Consider the following 22,355-nt stretch of genomic DNA (forward strand, 5'->3'; position numbering starts at 1 on the left):
CTTTTTTTTATTTTTATTTTTTATTTATCTATCTATTATCCATTCTCTGTCTATCTTCCTGTTCTTTCCCCTCCCTGCCTGCCCGTCAGACCTGGCAGGAATAAATAAAATTAAAACAAAAAATACAAACATTAACAAGAATTGCCTTTAGAAAACAAATAGGGCTCTTCTTGTAAGAGCAATTATGTTTGGTACAACAGTGCATTCAGATCATCATTCTGATTGCAAAAATTGCCAGACATGACAGGCTTAAAAAAACAAAACAATAACAGGTAATTACATGTGTAGTTTTATAATTAGCCTGTGGTTGGACCAGTTTTATTTATTTTCTGAGTCCATGCACTAACACACCCATTACGGGAATTTCTTCCAATGAGACGGCCCTAAAATTTCACTTCAGTGCAGTTTTTCTGATGGAAATCTAGCAAAACCCAACATGTTACAACAGAGAGTCTATGAGGGAAGCATGGTGCTCAATTATGTGTGCGTTCACTACAAGTGGTAGAAGTATAACATCCAGTGGAAACTCGATTTGAATGGTAATCCTACATGTGACGTTTTTATGTTCTAATGACCACTGGAGTTATTTCAGATAATGCTTCACAATAGCTGTCCAAATAAATGCCTGTGGACATTTCAGGATTTCTGCTGTTAAATAAAAGAGGCCTGAATCCATCAAGAAGAGGTTTTAGTCACCTGACCCCATACTGTGTCTCACAAGTATTATAAGGATGCGTTTATTGTAAACGGAGCAGCTGACGAGAACTCTGGCGCAGTTTCAAGTTTCTGTTTTCAGGCTGCTGAAAACATTTCATACTTTGTGGAGTCTGACGTGCTGCTGTCAGTGCATGAACTCTGCTTATCAGCTGCTCTCACTCAGTCAGTGACATTATGCTGTTGGAGCAGCTCTCTTATCTGGTAAGTAGAAACAGTGATCTGGTTATTTATCCAGAACATTTCTACCCTCACACTAGAAATACATTTAGGTATTTATGCGACCACACTTTGGGTATTTAAAAAAAACAAAAACACCTTATATTTGCTTATATTTGGTTGTATAAGCGCTTTGAGTGCTCATACTGAGTAGAAAAGCGCTATATAAGAACTAGTCCATTTACCTCAGTTACAGAGTGTCATGTTGATTATTGGTTTACAATAAACAGAGTGAATACTGTGAGTCAGAAATGTGTTCTTACAGTGAGGTTCGCTCAGGGAGCCGTGAACTCTTCCATTTACTCAACATGCTACTTTTAAAATGTTCATGTCCAAAATTTTAGAATCAAAATCACAATAGAAAAAAATTCATGTTTCTTATTTGATTAATCAGCTCTGAAAGGTTTGATATTTGAAGGTTTTACTCTGTTTCTGTGTCCTCCCCTAAAAACAGACATATTTGACTGACTGTAGTACATCAGTGACATCAACCAATAATATGAAGTAAAATATACCACAGCCTCAGGTAAGGGCAGCAGAGTTTTACTTTGAAACAAAAAAATGATTTGTTAACAATAAAGTTTCAATTAATTCAAGTCTGCAGAAACTAAGTGATGCTCACAGACTTCAAGCTGAGCTTAATAAACACTTCATGTATGTATTTAGGATTTCTGTTATACCTTCACTGTATTTTATAGTATGGTCTGGTACTTGCTATTATTCACTGTTGCCAAAGTGTAACTAAAGCTTTTCCTTTGCTGCTCAGTAAACCTGTGGACAAGTCTGTGAATTCTCACGAGGCTCAGACCTTTTAAACTGTACTTCATAATCTTGGCTGGTTTCTTCTAACACGCTGCTCTCAGTGAAAACATGATCTAAACATGATGGTGTCATCACTCTGGATCCCATAAGTTCTCCAAAAGGCCCCACAGAGCAGAAGTCTGATTAAATACATCTGTTAATGTGATGGCGATGAATAACTTTCTAATCTTCCCCTCACACTAACACATTTCATTTTAATAACTGCAGGCCGCAAACTGACTCATTTTCATTTGAACTGAACTCGTCATAATTTTACTTTGTTCTCTCACATCTCAGCTTTCAGCTTCTGAGCACAACTTCTGTTTGCACAAGATGGAAAAATCACAATCTGGTAGGTCACATCCTGTTTGTGAGGAAGGAGGAGACACACACACACACACTGACTCACAGACACACACACACACACACACACATGCAGAGACACACGCAGAGACACACACACACACACACACACACGCAGAGACACACACACACAGACACACACACACACACACACACACACATGCAGAGACACACACGCAGAGACACACACACACACACACACGCGCAGAGACACACACACACAGACACACACACACGCAGAGACACACACACACACACACACACACACACACACACACACACACACACACACGCAGAGACACACACACACACACACACACACACGCAGAGACACACACACACAGACACACACAGACACACACACACACACACACACACACACACGCAGAGACACACACACACAGACTCACGCGGACACACACACACACACGCAGAGACACACACACACACACACACACACGCAGAGACACACACACACAGACACGCGCAGACACACACACACATTTTGGAGAGAAAGTGGAGAAAATGCACAGCTATGAGTCGCCAGTGTAAAATAAATATCTTTAAAATATGAGAAGATTGATGAGCGCAGACACGTGATCATTAACAGTGTTGATCACATCTGTCCAAATGACCCTGTCTTAACCCTGCTGGAATCTTAATACAGTGTTATGGAAAAGCGATGACTTCCTCAGAAACATCACAGCAGTGTGTAATCCTTTTGTCCTCTGATTTCCTGTTTTACAGTACCTCAACTGAGGATTGTGATGCTTGGAAAAAGCAACGATGATAAAACAACTCTGAGCACATTGATCAGTGGAAGATACGACTGTCCTCATCAGAAATCAAAGAAGCAGTTTGTTCATATTGAAGGCAGCTGGAGGAGAACTCCGTTCACTCTGGTGAAAACATCAAATATCTTCAGTCTGCCTGCAGAAAGAGTGAGACATGAGATGAAGATGTGTGTGGCCCATTGCCCCCCTGGACCAAATGTTCTGCTGCTGCTGCTGAATCCTTTAGATTTCACTGAGGAGGACGGACAAAAAATGAAGTCCATCATGAGCTTCTTTGGACCGGATGCTTTTAAACATTCAATGGTCATCACAACACATAATGACAGGGGAGGGAATTTGTCAGTGAACCAACTCGTCCAAGAATGTGGACAAAGGAAACACAGGATCAACTTTGATGGAAAATATTTTCCTGAACACGTTATTCAAGAACTGATGAAACAAATGGAGAAGATAGTGAGTGAGAACAGGGGATATTTAACATTTACTGAAGACACTGATCCCATTGTGAAGCCTAAAATTGCAAACTGTCCTCTTCAGCTGATGCTGTGTGGGAGAGACGGAGGCTGGAAAACCTCAGCAGTGAACGCTATCCTGGGACAAAGACCCTTTGGTCCAGCTGGTAACTCATCAGAGTTTACTAAACACCAGGCAGAGGTTTGTGGACGCTCGGTCTCTGTGCTGGTGCTGCCTGCTTTGTATGGTAAACCTAACGAGGCAGCGATGAGGGAGTCATACAAGAGCGTCTCGCTCTTTGAACCTGAAGGTGTCCATGCCTTCATCCTGGTCCTCCCGCTGGATCGTCCTACCGATGAAGACAAGAAAGAACTGGAAGCCATCCAGAATACTTTCAAGTGTAGAATCAAAAAGTTCACCATTATACTTTTTACTGTGGACGTAAATCCACTTTACCACCTCCTAGCAGTGGAGAGGTTTCTACAGGAAGACAAAGACATCCAGCAGCTCTGTGAGAGTTGTGGTGAACGATGTGTTGTCTTTAACATCCAAGACAAGCAGCAAGTGTCTGATCTGTTGCACACGGTGGAGACAATGAGACAGATGGAACGCAGAGGCTTCACAAAAGATATGTTTCCCAAACCTCCAGTGAATCTAGTTACAAGACGAGAATCGTTATTAAAGGCAGAAAAATACAGATATCACAGGACATCAGCTACCATGACGGTACAAAGCAGAGATCCTCTCAGGATGGTGCTGATTGGAAAGACTGGAAGTGGAAAGAGTGCCACTGGAAACACCATGTTGGGCAGACGGTGCTTTTATTCAAAAGCCTGTGTAAAGTCTGTGACGAGTGTTTGTCAGAAAGAAACAGCAGAGATTAACGGGCGCCCCGTCATCGTGGTCGACACGCCCGGCTTGTTCGACACGACTCTGTCCACTCAACAAATTAAACTGGAACTCGTGAAATGCATCAACTTATTGGCTCCTGGACCTCACGTTTTCTTACTGGTGGTGCAGATCGGTCGCTTTACGCAGGAAGAAAAAGACACCGTGGAGCTCATCAAAAACTTTTTTGGTGAGAAGTCAAAGGACTTCATCATCCTCATCTTCACCAGAGGAGATGATCTTAGTAATCAAACAATTAAGGATTACATACAAGACGACAGTCAAGGTTTCCTCAAAAAGCTGACCAAGGATTGTGGAGAACGGTACCACGTCATCAATAACAATGATCAAAACAATCGTTCTCAAGTCACTCGGCTGCTGGACAAGATTGAATCGATGGTGAGGAAAAATGGTGGTGGCTACTACACATCAGAGATGTTTCAAGAAGCAGAGGCAGCAATACAGAAGGAAATGCAGAAGATCATGAAGGAGAAAGAAAGACAGATCCAGAGTGAACAGAGGGATCTGGAAAGAAAATATGAAGAGGAAATGCAAGTGAAGAGGAACACATTAGCAAAGCTAACAGCCAAATTTGAAGAGGAAATAAAAGAAAGCCGAGCCCAGCTAGCCAAAGAAATGAAGGTTCACATTAAGAAACAGCAGGAGAATATAAACAGAGAAAGAAAAAAGAGAGAAGAAGAGGAGAGGAACAAGAAATGGCAGGAGGAAGTCCAACAATATCAGTGGGATAAAGAAGATGGAGCTCTGCAGAAAGAAATACAAAAACTGGTGATTGTTGATGGGATCTTATTACAGAACAGAGAAATAATGAGAAAAGAAAGAACAGTTTGGGAGGAAGAAAGAAGGGCATGGTGGAAAAAACAACATTGTGAGGAAGAAAAGCGACATCAGGAGGAGCAAAGACGACTTCAAAAGCTCCAAGAAGAATATCAGCAGGAACCAGAGAGATATGAACTCAAAAGAAGACAAGAAGAAAATACCCAAAGAGAACAAGAGGAACGAGAACTGAAAGAAAAGTATAGGAAACAACTGGAAGAATTAAGGAGGAAACATGAAGAGGAGGCCAGAAAACAAGCTGAGGAATCCAATGAATTCAGACAGAGATATACCGAGGATGCTTCAGCTGAGATGGAAAAGTACAAAAAGGAAATAGAAGCTTTGAAGCAGAGGCAACAAAACCAAAATGACTTAATGATAAGGCAGCTGAGGAGAAACAAGGCCTACGACAAAAGGTTTGATGAGCTGCAGAAAAGACAAGAACGAGAAATGGATCGCCTGAAATCGTCGAGCTGTTTCGAAAGTAAAGAGCAACTAAACGAGCAAATGGATCTTCTGAAGAAGGTCCATCAGGAAGAGATAAATGAGTGGATTCAGGAACATGTAAAGAAAGCCACACAAGATAAGACTTGTAGCATTTTATGAGACATTTTCATTTTTGGCATCACAGTTTCACCTGTGAGATTTCTTTTGTTGTGTTTGTGTGAACAGATGTTCAATATGAAGTTCTTCATAAAGCAGTACTTTATTTACCCCAACTCTGACATGCATACTATAACATTAGGTGCAAATAGCTGCATAAACAAAATGATGAGTTCACAGTAGCTGTGACAGAGAGCTTATATCCCAACTTTCAGTCTGTAATTATTACTGCAGTTAGTGTTGTGGCAGTATTTGATTACTTCAGTAAACATTGTTACATTTCATCACTGATTCTTTTCCATTTCTGTGCTGGGCTGGCAGGTGTGTGGTCATGTTTCAGGTATCATACCTGGAGAGAGAGACAGCTGCTCTCAAAGATGAAAGTCACAAATGCTTTAGGAATTAACTGCACCACGTTACCCTGCAGAAGCAAACAGGACCTGCCACAGAGAAGTGAGAAGGTTGAGCTGTAACTACAACGATGATCGATTCAGTTCAGTTTGGTTCCTTCTGAATAGGCAGAGTCTCTTCAAAGTAACCTCAAATATTATCTTTTTCTTTCTTGCAAATTTGTGACAATTTTAGATAATTACTCAGTTTTGTTAAAATCGCCATCCTGCTCCCTCCAGCTTATATAAAAATTGACCTTATTTTTATTTATCACTTATTTTGTATCTGCTTTCGCTCTCGTGCAGCTGGAGGAACACGGTGGGCAGAGGTGGCCAAAGTACTGACATTCTGTACTTAAGTAGAAGTACAAGTATTTGTGTTAAAAACTACTCTGGTAAAGGTTGAAGTACTGGTTCAACTTCTGTACTCAAGTAAAAGTAAAAAAGTACAGGTTCTGAAATCTACTCAGAGTAAGAAAGTAAAAGTAGCTCCTTGGAGGACGCTTCTACCTTTCTTCCATCTTTCTCCATCTGAGTGAAGTTATCGCTCATTCTTTGCTCTCCCTTAAAATACAGCAGCTGTACTCAAGTAAAGTACAGACACCTGAAAAATCTACTTAAGTACAGTAACGAAGTATTTGTACTTCGTTACTGTCCACCTCTGACGGTGAGGTAATAATAATAATCTGGTTTCTAAGCTAACAGGAAACGCAGAAAACAAGTCGGACAACTAACGACAGAAACCTGCAGAAACCTACAAATCACGACTGACAGCCAAACCCAGAAGGATGAGTCTGTGTTTGAAAACACGCTGATGTGAATAAAATGACATCATAGGTCAAATTCTAATGCTAACCTGTAAATGTAACCTGTCAGACTTTTTCCATGCGTCAGTGAGAACTTCACATAAGTGGGATTGTTTGCCATGTTGGGCTTAATGTTTTATTCCAGTTACACACAGAGAAGTTAAAGTAGAGTTACTTAGGAATGCCAGCTTACTTGTCATTGATAAAGAATTGGCATATGACGACTCAGTTAGTACCTTTTACCTAGTTAAACATTTACAGACAGCAGCAACATATCTCAGCTATGTGCATGCTTCAGATTTCATTCTCATTGTGGACTGAAGTATAACTGTGGACTGCTTTTTACGGGCAACACTGTGCTTGGTTACATTTGTGTTGTAATTGTGGGTTTTTAAATTGAATAAACTTTGATATAAAGACACATTTGGAACAACAGACTGGGTTATTTGTGTATTCATTACACAGAGATGAATGCCAAAGGTGTCATATGAAGTCACCTGTGTGGCAGGAAGGGGTGGACCCAAACAGAGCATGTGAGACAGAACTAAACTCAAACTGCAAATACAAAACCAAACCAACATCTCGACTGAGGCTAAACGAAAGGCAAAACACCGAGCCTGGGAGAAGAGGGGAAAACAGAGGAGAGAAAAACTGAGGGCTTAAATACACACACCCAGTAATCAGGCAGGTGGAAACAGCAGGGAACCACAGGCCAAACAAATGAACTAATAACACAAAGGAAGCAAAACACAAAGCACAGGAAACACAAGACTGTCAAAATAAAACAGGAAGTGACCAACCATGGTGCACATGCAGACTTAACAGAACAGGATACACAAGAGACAAGGACAACCAGACACCTGAACCCAGAGACACAGGAAGGACAACACAGGGAAAATAAAACTAAAACAAACAAGAAACTAAAAGACATATAACCTAAAATAACTACGACCCAAAACCACATGATCACTGAAACACAGGAACTTCACAGGAACACAGAGCTACACAAAAAGGAGCTTAAAACACTGGGCCACCGGGTCAGGACGATGACAAGAGGAAATACTAAATACTAAGAAATACTTGGAGCGAGAAAGAGTCATAGATGTCATAGAAACACATTAGAAACGCATTAGAGCTCATTGTTATGGAGCTACAGTTCTTATCACTTAATGTGCATGTGAACTCTTTTAAATATAAATGAATAAGTGTTAATATAGTCAGTGTGTATAAACAGTTTTAAACACACAATCACAACTGTGACTGATAAACATGATAAGAAACAGATGTAGTAGGAACTATATCAAATTCTTGTTACAACTAGATTAAAAACAACTTTTTCAATATTTAAATTTTTTAAAAAAAAGCTAAACCATTTAAAACCTGACTGTGTCATGTTTGTCCACATGCCTGATGGGTAAATTTGTTTCTTCTTACAGGAAAAACTGGGGGTTTTTCCCCCCCTTGACGTACTACAGTCGTCAGTCATCGATGGGTTGAGTCATCTGTCCTACCAGCCGCAGCCCAGCCTCAGTGAGCTATGTGAGCTGCTTTCCTGGATGGTGCTGCCTTCATTCATGAGCTTGAAACCATGAGGAATTAACCTGGTGAGTACTTGCATTGAAGTACATTTAACAAAAGCTAAAAAGTTGCAGGGATCAGTCTAGATGCTGTTCAAACGGTTATCCTTACACTGCATTAACCTGCTAACTGTAAGTCCTTATGTGTATCAAGTGGGACGTATTATTAAATGCTGTAACAACAGAACTGGTTCACTGCACCATGCTTAAGTATGTCAGTGCAGTTTTACTTTGGACTGGAAATAATTCAGATATTTAGTTTATGTATCAAAACTTGTACATACATATATATACACATACTAATGCTTAATTTTTACATTTGCCAAGATACTAGAAAAATGTTTTTCCCCAACACTTTATGTAACATTTAGGAATACTTTGTACATTGTTGGTATTCCTGTTCTTTTCTGGCTGCGTGACAAAAAATCTGTCCCATCCAGTGGAGCAAGGAGTGGAAGCTCAAACACTCGGTGTGCTCTGCCTGAATCGGAGCGGAGATGTGGACACTTTCAGTGAGCAGATAATCCAAACTCTTATCAAAATCAGTGACTTTAGTGCACAGATCTGAACAGATCATTGTAGAAAACATCCACATAAATACCACAAGCAGCCACTCCTGTTTTATAAGATAGCATCTTATGAAACTACCTGCCAAGCGCTAAACAGGGTTCAAGTCATTATTGATAATCATCCAAACCTGAACTCATTCAAACTGGCACACATCAAAATCTAGTCACATTTTTACCAACAAATGTCCTAAGGTTACCTAACCTGATCACCTAGGATTGCCCAGCCCCAGCATAGTTCAGGGATAAACTATTGGTGCTATAAGCGTTGAATGTGATTGATCGAAAATAATAAAATAATTACTTTTTGAATCCATTTTCTCCTTTTTCTGTCAAAATCTGCCAATAAAGGAAAATCTTACGTTAAATTTAAACCTTAGTCAATGCTTTTAAACACAGTTATTGTGATTGTGTTCACGGTACTCATTTGGACTGAAATTAACCACAGTATTTAATCCATACGTAGACTAATTTGTTATAGAGACTAACCTTAAATTACTACCATCATGTCTAAAACAGATTCAACACACTCAGCTGATGTTAGGTGATAAAATAATAATAAAATTGTGTTACAAGGGACATGATTTGCTCTGTGTGGAATGGGAGGAGCAGCTGGCGTTAATTTTAATTGTTTATTGTTGCTGGTTTCCTGTTACTGGTTTGTCTAAAAATGTAACGGGTACGACTGTTTTAACCTGTATGGAAACGTAAAAAAAAAAAGGATTTTTGTTTTTACATCCTGAACTTTCGAGGCATTTCTTGAACTGAGCACATTTTTAATCAATAAATGTGCAACCAGTTAAACAATTATCTTACTGCTTGCGCCACATGATTAATGCATTCTGTACAGAAATCTGGGGGGATATAATGGAAATATAATAGTTCACAGATTATGCAGAGAAAACATTTTGTCTCTGAAAATACATTTTGTGACACTTGTGCTTTATTGTTCATCCTTTTTTGTGGGTTGTAATCCAAACCCAACAGATACCAACATTTTGTCCAGCGGAAGTTTCCACTGAAGGTGAAAACATGGCAGCGCATGGTGAGTTCAGTAAATATTCCTACATTCATGCTTCAGTTGCTTCATGTGTTATTTGAGAAATTAAATACCAGCTGGTGACACTCACAGATCTATGAGTCTGAATGAGTTTCAAATGCTGAAAGACCAACAAAGAATTTCATTCCAAACATTCCACAAACTCAAAGTCGTTCAGCAGGAATGTGAGCTTGCAGGGTTCCCTTTGTGTTTCCTGTGAAGGTTTTTTGGGGTTATTTTGCCTGGTTAAACCTGAGCAGCCAGTCATGACCTTTATTTAGCTGTTTCATATGTATTGAGAAGCGGGTTTTGTTTACTGTACAGAAAACACCAACTAGATATGTCTACTGTTTAGATTTTCTGCAAACACACCTTTCAATGTGCTTTTGCTGAGTCAGATGCTTCCTGAATAGCTTCATTCAAATGAAAATATGAAGCTGCAGTTTTTTCACTGGCATAAATTGAGACGAATCCAGACAAATACTGAGCAAATGCAATCTTCTGTATGGAAGGAAGAATCCTACAATTAAAGAGCTTCAACAAATCAATGCCAGACAAAAACATTAAAAAAAAAAAGACAATTATGAAACGGAGCTATCTGGAATGACAACATTTAACATACTGTTTGTGTTTTTCTACAGCATCTCAACTCCGGATTGTCATATTTGGAAAGACTGATAATGAAAAGACCACACTTAGCAACTTCATCACGGGGAAAAAAAATCTTCCTCGTCAAACAATATCCAAAAAATCTATCACCCAAGGAGAATGGAGGAGAATACCTGTAACAGTGGCAAAAACCTCAAATCTCTTAAGTCTGCCTCTGGAAAAGGTGAAACATGAAATGAAAATGTGTGTGGCCCGCTGTCCCCCTGGACCAAATGTCCTCCTGCTCTTAGTCGACCCTTCTGATTTCACTGAGGATGACAGACAGACTCTGAAGTCCATATTGCGTTTGTTTGGTGTTGATGCCTTTAAATATTCAATGGTCATAACACAGAAGGATGAAGCAAAGAATACAGTGGTAGATCAGTTTATTAAAGACTGCAGAAAGAGGCATTACACACTGGACTTTCATGCAAAAGACGTTCATGACTCTGATCGTGAAAAACTGATGGGAAAGATGGATAAAATTGTGACTGATAACAGGGGAGGGCACCTGAACTATACTGAGAGTGCTGATCCAGCAGAAGAACCTGAAGATGATGATGAACCTGAACCTGAAGATGAACCTGAACTTGGGATGGAAGAACCTCCAAGCCCAAATCTAATATCTCCTTTGAATTCGGAACCATGTGAAAGACCTGGAATTGGGAAGGAAGAACCTCCAAAAACCAATCTAAAATCTCTGAATTCGGAGCTCTATGACACACCTCGAGCTGGTATGGAAGACACTCCAAGTCCAAATCTAAAGCCTCCTTGTAATTTGGAACCATGTGAAAGATCTGGAATTTGGATGGAAGAACCTCTAAGCCCAAATCTAAGATCTTCTTTGAATTTGGAGCTTTATGACAGACCTCAAGCTGGCATGGAAAAACCTCCAAAAACAAATCTAAAACCTCCTTTGAATTTGGTACTGTTTGGAAGATTTGGAGTTGGGAAGACTTCAGCTGCCAATGCCATCCTGGGAGAAAGAAAGTTAGAATCCAATTCATCTGAGTGTGTTAAAAATGAGGCAGAGGTGTGTGGTTGTCTGGTTTCACTGGTGGAGCTTCCTGCTTTATATGGAAAACCTCAGGATGAAGCAATAAGGGAGACATTCAAGAGCATCTCCCTCTGCAATCCTGAGGGTGTCCATGCGTTCATCCTAGTCCTACCACTGGATCCTCCAACCAATGAAGACAAGGAGGAGGTGGCGATCATCAGAAATACATTGAGAGCTCAAGTTGATAACTTCACCATGATTCTTTTTACTGTGGAGTCAGATCCTACACACCCTGACGTGGTTAATTATATAAAAACTGATAAAATGATCCAGGAGCTCATTAAGAGCTTCCGTGGTCGATATGTTGTCTTCAACATCAATGACAGACAGCAGATTCCTCAGTTATTCAGTGCTGTGGAAAAGATAAAAGCTGGGGCAACAACAAGCTTCAAAACAAACATGATTGCAAATCCCCGCAAGAGTCCTCGGCTGCAAAAACCAAATCCTTTAATATCAGAAATGAGACAGAAGATAAAAATTATTAATAAAAAACCAAGTCAGGATCATCTCAGGGTTGTGCTGATTGGGAAGACTGGAAGTGGAAAGAGCGCCACTGCAAACAGCATTTTGGGGAAACAATGCTTCGTATCAAAAACCAGCATGCGGTCAGTGACCAAGCTCTGCCAAAAAGAAACAGTGGAGATTGATGGGCGCCCCGTTGTCGTGGTTGACACGCCTGGTTTGTTCGACACGACTCTGTCCAATGATGAAGTTAAACAAGAACTCGTGAAATGCGTCACAATGTTGTCTCCTGGACCTCACGTGTTCTTACTCGTCCTGCAGATCGGTCGCTTCACGGAAGAAGAAAAGCAAACTGTGGAGCTCATCAAAGACTTTTTTGGCAAAAATTCAAACGACTTCATCATTGTCATATTCACCAGAGGAGATGACCTTAGAAACCAAACAATTGAGAGTTATTTAAAAGAAGACTGCGACGGATTCTTGAAGAAACTGACCGAGGATTGTGGAGGACGATACCATGTCTTCAATAACAATGATCAGAGCAACCGCTCTCAGGTCAGCCAGCTGCTGACCAAGATTGACTCAATGGTGAGGAAAAATGGAGGTGGCTACTACACCTCAGAGATGTTCAAAGAGGCTGAGGCAGCAATACAGAAGGAAATGCAGAAGATCATGAAGGAGAAGGAAGAAGCGATAGAGAGACAGAAGAAGGACATTCAAAGACAGCTTGAAAAGAAAATCCAAGAGGCACAACAAAAAACTGAACTAGAAAGAGCAGCGAGAGAGAAAGCATTAGAAGAAAAGGAGGAACTCATTAAGAAAGAGGAGGAGGAGAAGAAAAGGTTAGAGGAAAAGAGAGCACAAGAGGAAAAGGAGAGAAAACAGAGGGAAGAAATTCAGCGACAGCAGTGGGAAGAGAAAGAGAAGGAAATTAAATTCAATCCACAAGAAGCTATTTATGCAGACAGAAGGAAAGAAGAAATCCAAAAAGCAAGAATGGCCTGGGAGAAAGAACAAAGAGAGTGGCAGGAAAAACAACTTCGAGAAGAGCAACAGAGATTGGAGGAGCAAGCACGGCTGAAAAAGCTCAAAGATGAATATGAGCAGGAAAAAAAAGAACATGAACGCCGAGGAAAAGAAGATCAGCTCAAAAAGAACAGGAGGAAAAAGAAAGGAGAGAACTGGAACAAAACTTACAAAAACAAGTGGAGGAGATGAGGAAGAAAAATCAAGAGGAAGCCAGAAAGCAAGCAGAGGAGTTCAATGAATTCAGACAGCGATTCACCACCGACTTTGCAGCTGTGGTAGAAAAGCATGAAAGGGAAGTGGAGAACATGAGGCTAATGCAGCAAAAAAACAATGACTACATGATTCAACAGCTGTGCAGGAACAAGACATATCAGAAGGACTTTGACCTGCTAAAGAAGAGACAAGAAGAAGAAATGAACGAGCTCAGACGCTACATTCCAGACGCCAAACAAATTGACGAACTAAAAAAAGCACACGAGGAACAAATAAACGAGTGGATCCAGGATCATGTGAGGAAAGCTGCAGATGGCAACGGTTGCTGCATTTTATAGCTTTTCGGATTGGCACCGACGCGCTTTATGGTATGATGGCCTCTCAGTGATGTTGACTTGGATGTGATGGCGGGGGGGGGGGGGCATTGAAAATGTGTGTTTAGTAACTTTTTTTATTTACAGGGTGGATATCCCACATTAAAGCCTCATTATTAAAGCAGTGCCCAGATGGTTTATATTCCAGATGGGAGATGGCATTTGATAAACATTTTCTTTTGTAAGCATATAAAGAAAATCGCTCACTATGGCAATAGTGAGCAATATGTGACAAAATGTAATGTAGGCTTTTACTGAATGTGCTCTACACTTCGACCAATAATTAAATGGTTTAGTTTGTTTCTAGTTGGACTAAGGAAGATTTTTCAGGTATTTCATCCACATACAGTTCTCCTTTCACCAGCCTGAGCAAAACATTTCTCTTCTACAACCTATTTCACGTATGCCTTTTTATTTCCTTTTTGAGCGCATGACAAAGCACTTGTGTCTGTTCTTGAAGGATCTACAATTATAAAGCTATAAATGAACACAGTCAGTGTTACTAATTTAAAGTCTCACGAGTAAGAATGCCAAAAATAAGATACAATTTGGCACTTAAAGCTACTTTTTTGACATTTTGCCTTCCCCTCCAATTAATGGGATTAAGCGAAATGTCAAAAAAGTAACTTAAAGGGCCAAAATGTACCTTATTTTTGACATCAACTCGTGGACCGGAAGTAGGGGCGTGGCCAGACTTAAGTTTTTTGTTTATTTAAGTTATTTGTAATATATATGTATAATTTCCAATCTTAGTTTATTCAGCATCTAATATATTTAAGAGTAGGTTTCCATGAATAATAATAATAATAATAATATAGTGTCAGTTTGTGGAAAAGAAACATGCCCTAATTGGTGGGGCCCACACATGATGAGGAAGACCTTAATCCAAACATTGTGTAGTACAAACAAAATAATAAGTTCATACACAAACATATACGGTATATTGCATACAAAATACATATACACACATAAATACCAGGAGTAGCCACTTCTGCTTTATGAGACTCCACATGATGACAGTGCCAAACAGTCTGGCTAACAAACCCAGTGCCGGGGTTATTAATACTGACTGAGACTGATTTTTTTCTGCTCTGTAACATCAATACCACAATACTACTACAAGTGTAAAAAGTATACAATAAAATTATTTTGTAACTTTTTTCCTCTGTTGAAGCCTGGAGGTATTCTGTTTTTTATATTCATAATTTGTATATTTCACAAATGCATCTTCTGCTGTGACTTCTACTGTAATCACTCTCAGTTAAAGCGTAAAACACTGAGATCTTTTCAATGTGAAAACAGTTTTTTCCATGAATAAAAATAATGCTACTAATGTTAACTAGTGATTAATAATTGCTAAGAACAATTATTAATACTGTATTGAAGAATTTTAAGAGTCCTACATCATTAACACATTTTAAATAAAGCTTTAGATACATGACAGAAACTTATGCACTCAGTCAAATTACACACCATGTTTTAACAGTTGATCCACAGAAATATCTTTATTATTAGCTTTTCATTCACCTTATTTACTTTGTTTATACTCCACTCTGCATTTAATCATTATTGATATTAATCTCTGGCTCTCTTCCACAGCATGTCTTTTCTCTCCCCTCAGCCCCCCCTCAGCAGATGACCCCCCCTCCCTGAGCCTGGTTCTGCTGGAGGTTTCTTCCTGTTAAAGGGAGTTTTTCCTTCCCACTGTCACCAAGTGCTGCTCATAGGGGGTCGTTTTGACTGTTGGGTTTTCTCTGTATTATTGTAGGGTCTTTACCCACAATACAAAGCACCTTGAGGTGACTGTTTGTTGTGATTTGGCGCTATATAAATAAAATTGAAGTGAATTGAATTGAATACTGTACACAGAACACACCAAGAATAATTATTCACTAAATAAATGCCCACAAAAGAAATCTTACCACAGGATCTATGTCCTTGTTGGTACAGACTAGACCAAAGTGGAGATGTGTGGCATGATGCACGGTGGCATGTTTGGGGCAAACCACAGCATCTCAGCACAAATGCCTCGTACCAGTGGCAACCAACTGCTGTCTTCAAACTAACTTTGGTTCATTCAAGGCAGCGATAAAATTAGGATGAAACGGCAACAGTTTCATCCTAATTTTTGGTTGAGTGAGGTCAAGTTAGCAATTGCTAGCAATTTCTTTGCAGTAATACCCAATGAACTGTGACAAATCTGTTGCAGATCTGGAAGGATGTTATATTAATGATGATCCCAACAAAGCCAATGAGGCTTTTTTTTTTTTAATCCCCATACAAAATGCTTCTTGAAAAAAACTGTACAGGAAGCAATCATATGTGGCTACGCCCTGGATCACAAAGAAAAATCTATTGTATAGGAGATTTTTTTTTCTTTAAAATATCGAACAAAAGCAGGAGAATTTAAATAAAACACGCAGTATTATTAGTCGCACCAGTTTCAGTAGCCTCTTCAGTGCAGAGGCTCTGGCTATGAAATTGGGTCGTTTACAGGTCGGCTGTGTCACTGTTTTAATAGTCTGTATACCTGAAGCTACAGCCTGTTGTGAACCAGTTTAACCTGTTTTAACAAGCGTTGCAGGGAAAGCACCAGGTGACCCACACAGTTCTCAGGGAAACCGACTCAGCAGATAATGAAAGATTTGTGCTAATATTGCACAACTTTCCCCGGGTCAATGGTGAACTTACTGAAGATCACCGAGCCTAATAGCAAAACAGAGCCAGCCCTTTACTCTATACATCTCCCTCTTCGAAAAATATCAGTAATGTTTACTGACACATATTCAACATATTTGAAATATTTCCTTGTTGGTCAGGGTTGCTCCTGCACGGAGCTATTTTTGTCAACATTTAACCAGAATATAAAGAAACATGTAATCATTTCTTTTTGATCTGCTTTATTATCTGCTCGAGCTAACAGCTTCTCCATTTGAATTTATGTACCACAAGTTGGCAGCAAAGTCCCACTATGACAGCATTCAGTAAGAATGAATATGAATTCATATGATGTGAGTCTGCGTGTTCACAAGAATCACAAACAGATGTGGGGTCAACCACAGTGACAGGAGTGATCCCCACACTTTGGTTAATCACAGATTGATACTTGTGCAAAAATGTGGATTGTTTTAAGTTTGCTCTTCACAGTCCATAATTCCAGATTAATCTAATAAAATGCAGATATATATATATATATATATATAGTATCTGAATTTAGCATTCGTATAAAAGGTTCATTTCCTGTACAGATACAGTCACAGCTTACCGGCCGCTGGGAGTCCCCCCTCCTCCTGCGGTCATTTCTGAAGTGTTATCCAGGCTTCATTACATCGGCTGCTTTTAAAGTCCTTTTCAGTCCAGTCCTTTGTTGTTGTTTAGCCATTTAACTTAATCTCTGCGCCTGTGGGGGCTGGGAGAGCTGCCTCCATTGTCATTAAGTGGAAAAACTAGATTGAACACTCATGCTGTGTTAATTCTCTCCTACCTGTCAGCATAGCAGTTTTTACACCTATAAATAAATAAATACTGCAGTATTCGGCTGGATACTTTTGTGGAACATGCGTCTGTTGCTGCAGATCATGATATGTGATATGATGCCTGTTGCTTGGTGTTGGCTCTTTTCCACAGTGTGTCTTTTGTCCTGTCCCCCCCCCCCCCCCTCAGCAGATGACCCCCCCTCCCTAAGCCTGGTTCTGCTGGAGTTTCTTCCTGTTAAAGGGAGTTTTTCCTTCCCACTGTCACCAAGTGCTGCTCATAGGGGGTCGTTTGGACTGTTTACAGGTACATTAAAGCTTCTGCCAAAATCAAAGAATCAAAGATGGTTGAAGGTGAAAGAGAGCCAACTCTGTCAAACTACTGAGATATACAAACTGTTGGTATAGAATCACTAGTATAATCTTTTAAGTTAACCTTTCCCAAAAATAAACTTTAAAAAGCTGAATATTATTTCTACAACATTGAAGCTCACTAGTGCCTCAGTCTGTCTCAGGCTCTGATTGGCTCACCAGAGCACTGATGGTGTGCTATCCATAAAACATGATGGATACAGAAAGCTAAGAAAACAGAAAAGTACACTGCTGATGGTGAACATAGATATACTACCACATGTCAGAGCACCAAGGATGATACATGTCTCATCTTCTAGAATTTTCTCTTCTTGATCTGAGGCTTTAGGAGAGAGCAATGTCTCTGTCTTCTAAAGTCTCTGACACTTAATATCATTGGGTCACTTTTGCCTAATTAGTGCTATAATAGCAAACTGCTTGTAATGCAGGACTGTGTTAGCTGTGCTAGCACATGTCTGAACTGAGAGTGGTTACATGTCATTTTATTTTGACATACAGTGGCAGTCAAATGTTTGGACACACTCTCCATTCATAAACTTTTGACTGGTACTGTAGCATAATTCGCCTCCTACAACTGCCAAACTCGAACATGTCATCAGTCCCATTTTCAACCGTGTTGGTTCACAACATACCATCAAACCGGAGAGGCCTCGACTAGCTTCTGACTGGAGGTTCTGTGCCATCTCAGAGGCTGTAAACACCTTCAGTCCATTATTAAAGCAAAACCTATTGGTTTAAATGACTAGTATTTCTGTTTCATGCTAATTACACACATTCCTGGATAACATAAAGCATATTCAGCATTGATTTACCCTACTCAGGGTCTATGTCTGTATGATTTATGTTCTATTACCCATCTATGCCAGACGATTCAGGTTTAGGATACAGACAATGAATGAGGACAAAGTATGTCTGGTATGAAAAAGTTTTCATGGCAACACAAAACTTATATACAATTATGTGATCTGTTCAATATAATATTATGGTGATGCAGGCGATCCACCAGTTTTAAGTATTTGACTTCTGAAGAACAGGCTGAATGATAATATCTCAATGTCAGTCACAAGCCATCAGTAATGAGCAGTATGTCAGTCACGCTGTCCTTCAGTCAACCGAAGCATTTCACTGCCATAATACCTGAACACAGCACTGCCTATGACAAAGGTTTTTTACAGGTGACCTGTTTCCAGCTTGTTTTTACTTCCATTCTTCAACTTACACAAAAGTTACATAAGACTAAAGTACCAGCTCCAACAAGTCCTGTTACTTCAAACACTGCTCATAGGACTACAGACAGCTACTGCTATTCTCTGATGTTCTCTAGTTCACCTCCAATTAACGTGAGCAGTGTAAAACATCTAATATCTATCTAACCCAAAGAGCCACCTACACATTACACCTCCAGGAGCTGCTCAGTCTTCAAAACCTGTGCCATGAAGTTCCCATTTTTGTACCTGTGTTAATTCCAGAGGAAGTTCGGAGCTCTGCAGTTACTGAGTTTTAAAAACTTTGTGATCAACCCCTTCTGGATTTTTTACCTCAGGATTTAAATGATATACTTTGCAAAGGAGGGTCACATATTATTTTGAAAATACAACCAATGTTAAGTCTACTTTATCTTATGTATGTCCTGTGCTGGCCTGTTCTGTTTTTGTTTTTTTATGTTGTTGTTTGTTTGGGTTTTTTTTTTTTTTTGCTTTTTTTCTTTTTCTCTCTTGTCATTTTTTTTTCATAAAAAGTAAATGTTCAATAAAATATATTTAAAAAAAAAACAAAACTTTGTGATCTGTAACTCTGTGGCTGCGTGTCTGTTTCTGTGGTTCCTCTGCAATAATATCACTTGTAGTTGTTTGTGGAACATCTTGGAGGGCATAAATTCCCCAAATGATGCTCAAATTCAGTGGAGTCTTTAGAACAACGCACAAACGTTACTGAAGACTGCTTGATGTGCTGATTTCATCCACCCATGGCAATACAATGGAAAGCACCTGAATTCAAAGATTAAGAGATATGGCCTAATGCTTTTATCAATGCAGAATAAATTACTGATACAATCAAGAAATTTTTTCAGACAGCCTCTTTTTCATAAATAAAAATAACTTTACCAGGATTTCTAGCTCATTAGAATCAGATTATTTTTAACTAGGAAACAGCTGTGTCACTAAAAATATGAATTAAATCAAATGATGATATTTCTACATCAAGGAAGCATCATTTGGTTGAATGAGTGATTAACTGAATTAAATGTCTGGGACTGTAACGATTCAGAAACCAAGACTGAAACTGTGGTTCAGGTTTCTGCAGAATCTTATCACAGTTAGATCGTGACACCCAGATGGGACTGTTATGCCCAGTTAAAACATGCTGCTGATAGATGGGTCTGCTGTTATGACAACAGTTTTCACCAACAGACTGGATAAACTGATTAGATGGTCTGGCTTTGTGATTGGCTGCAAACTGGAGGCTTCTGAAACTGTGGAGGACAGGTCATCACTGAAGAAATGCTTATCCATCATGGGTAATCTCGACCACCCTCTGCAGCACAGAGGCAGCAGAGCACCTATATCTCTGAAATCTCCTATATCACATGTAAATGATTATTTTAGCATAATCAAATATTTCTCATTCCCAGTCAGTTGAAGAATCCACCAGTTTTAAGGCTGAATGCAGAGTTTTGGTGAAGGTTTTGTATCGTGACTTCATCCCTCAGAGTAAAACAGTCTACAGAGGTCTATTGTAATAATAGAAGATTTACAAATTCATTGCCAAGACTTTTTTGATTACCCCATATAGTGCGCAAAGACTTTTATTCATGGGTCAAAATCTACACATTTCAGGTTTTTCCCTTTAGTTAGCCAGTTAATTATGTGGCCCATATTTTGCTGTCACATGAAGCAATGCAGATAACATAACATAAAGCAAGCATTTTCTACATGTAGGTCAGGATGGTGGCGTGACTCGAGCAGACACTGGTCAAATAGCAGACAGTCATCAGTGATCGGAGACCTGGATAAGACCTTTACATGTCCTGTATATGTTGGTTAATCGAAATGAGACTTTGCCCAAAAATAACTAATCTGAATGGATGGATCAAGCATAAAATCACCACATCGCTACAATGACTGAGCTGCCTTATATGACCTTTGTTGTAAGGTGATGTACGTGTTGAAGGTTCAGTTGATGCATGGAGCCTTTATGATAGGAGTCTTTATGCTTGGATGCAGCAGAGCATAAAGAATGCAGAGAATGCTCTGTAGAAATTTATCAGTAAATCTATCAGTTACACTGTCGTCACAGGCGCCTCCTGATTCTACTAATAAAAGGTGGCTTCAGGTGACCTGATTCAGTTTGGATCCATAAGGAACATTTAAGAGCGGCAGAGTTTCACCTGGTGAGTACTTTCATACAAAGTCAATGCAACAAATATATTGAATCTATAATTGTGTCTGTGTAGGTTTTCAGTCATCCAGGTCATGGTATTCAAGACATTTAAAATTGAATTACAAAAAGAAAGTGGTGGTAAATGTCCCGACCGGGACTGCTCTGCAGGATTGGTATTTATATGAATTTAGCAGTTTAATAATAAAATAAAGTGAAGCTAATTCAAGACAAAAATCCAATAGGTATCATTTTAATATGATTTTAACCTTTGTATCCAAAAGGGTTCCAGCTGCTCATGATGATAGTTTACATTTTTGAAATTTTGACTACTTGTGCTCAATGACAGACCTTTACCCCAACACGATACTACACCTTCATTTTCACAGGTTACCAAAACATGCTATCTACAACCATACTGAAGACACTATAGTACCAGCATACAATTATTAAATAAAGCTTAAAACTTTAGTGGAGGTAAAGGTAGTAAAAGTCTATTTCTTCTTATATGTTGTACTCTAGTACTGGAGCCATTATTAGTAAAGTGATAAGGAGGATGATTTGTAATTATGCTGTCCACAAGCTGATTTTATACTGCCAATGATTTTTTTTTTCGTGTCAATGTATTTGGATTATTTTGACCCAAATATGGCAGCACCTTTACTGTACATTGTAGTGGAGACATAGTTTAAGGTAGATCCAGGAAACATGAAGTAGTGCCTAATTATTATTATTACTATTTGAGAAATTTATTTGATGATAACTTCTGCCTTTTCCTTAATCCAACAGCTCACAACTGATTTCTCAGATTTCTATCACAGTGAAAATATGGCAAATCCATCACGCGGTGAGTCTGATAAGGTTTATCAAAGCATAAGACAGTAAGAATGCAAATAATATTACCAAGACAGAGTATGGATATGGGATCAGATCACAGAAACGAGGATGGAGAAAATCTAGAGAGAGCCTGCCAATAAATAAGGTGATGGATGAATAAGGTGACATAGAAAAATATCATTATCAGTCACATAACATTTAACTCTCATTGATATTAAACAACTCAATGATTCAGACCTAAAGCACATATGCATGTAATGCATTACTAGCATCAGAATGGAGAGGTAATACACCCGAAGCTGTTTGGCAGCTATCTTGAATCACAGACCGTGAATGTGTGAGCTCATATGAGATTATGCTACTTGACAAAGACTGCTGCAGCCATCAAAAGCATCGACTCCCCCCACATTTCTTCAAAAGGAAAAAGAGGTGATGCATGAAATCTGCAGTATACCCAGCCTTT

At 39.3% G+C, this 22,355-nt stretch overlaps 2 protein-coding genes and 1 pseudogene across 2 annotated transcripts in view; 2 read left to right on the top strand and 1 right to left on the bottom strand.

Annotated features, from left to right (window-relative positions):
• The window catches only part of prdm6 (PR domain containing 6), a 157,896-nt gene that overhangs the window by 53,584 nt on the left and 81,957 nt on the right, over positions 1 to 22,355 (bottom strand). The gene's annotated exons all lie outside the window — the stretch shown is intronic.
• On the top strand, positions 828 to 5,675 carry LOC115777715 (GTPase IMAP family member 8-like). Its single transcript, XM_030725676.1, has 4 exons — positions 828 to 918; positions 1,388 to 1,459; positions 2,032 to 2,086; positions 2,845 to 5,675. Exons 3-4 carry the CDS (start codon positions 2,068 to 2,070, stop codon positions 5,673 to 5,675), a joined length of 2,850 nt encoding a protein of 949 aa, XP_030581536.1. The 5' UTR covers positions 828 to 918; positions 1,388 to 1,459; positions 2,032 to 2,067.
• Positions 8,429 to 13,851, top strand: LOC115777714 (uncharacterized; annotated as a pseudogene).

The sequence above is a fragment of the Archocentrus centrarchus genome, unplaced genomic scaffold (genome assembly GCF_007364275.1).
Source record: "Archocentrus centrarchus isolate MPI-CPG fArcCen1 unplaced genomic scaffold, fArcCen1 scaffold_68_ctg1, whole genome shotgun sequence".
NCBI classification, from domain to species: domain Eukaryota; kingdom Metazoa; phylum Chordata; class Actinopteri; order Cichliformes; family Cichlidae; genus Archocentrus; species Archocentrus centrarchus.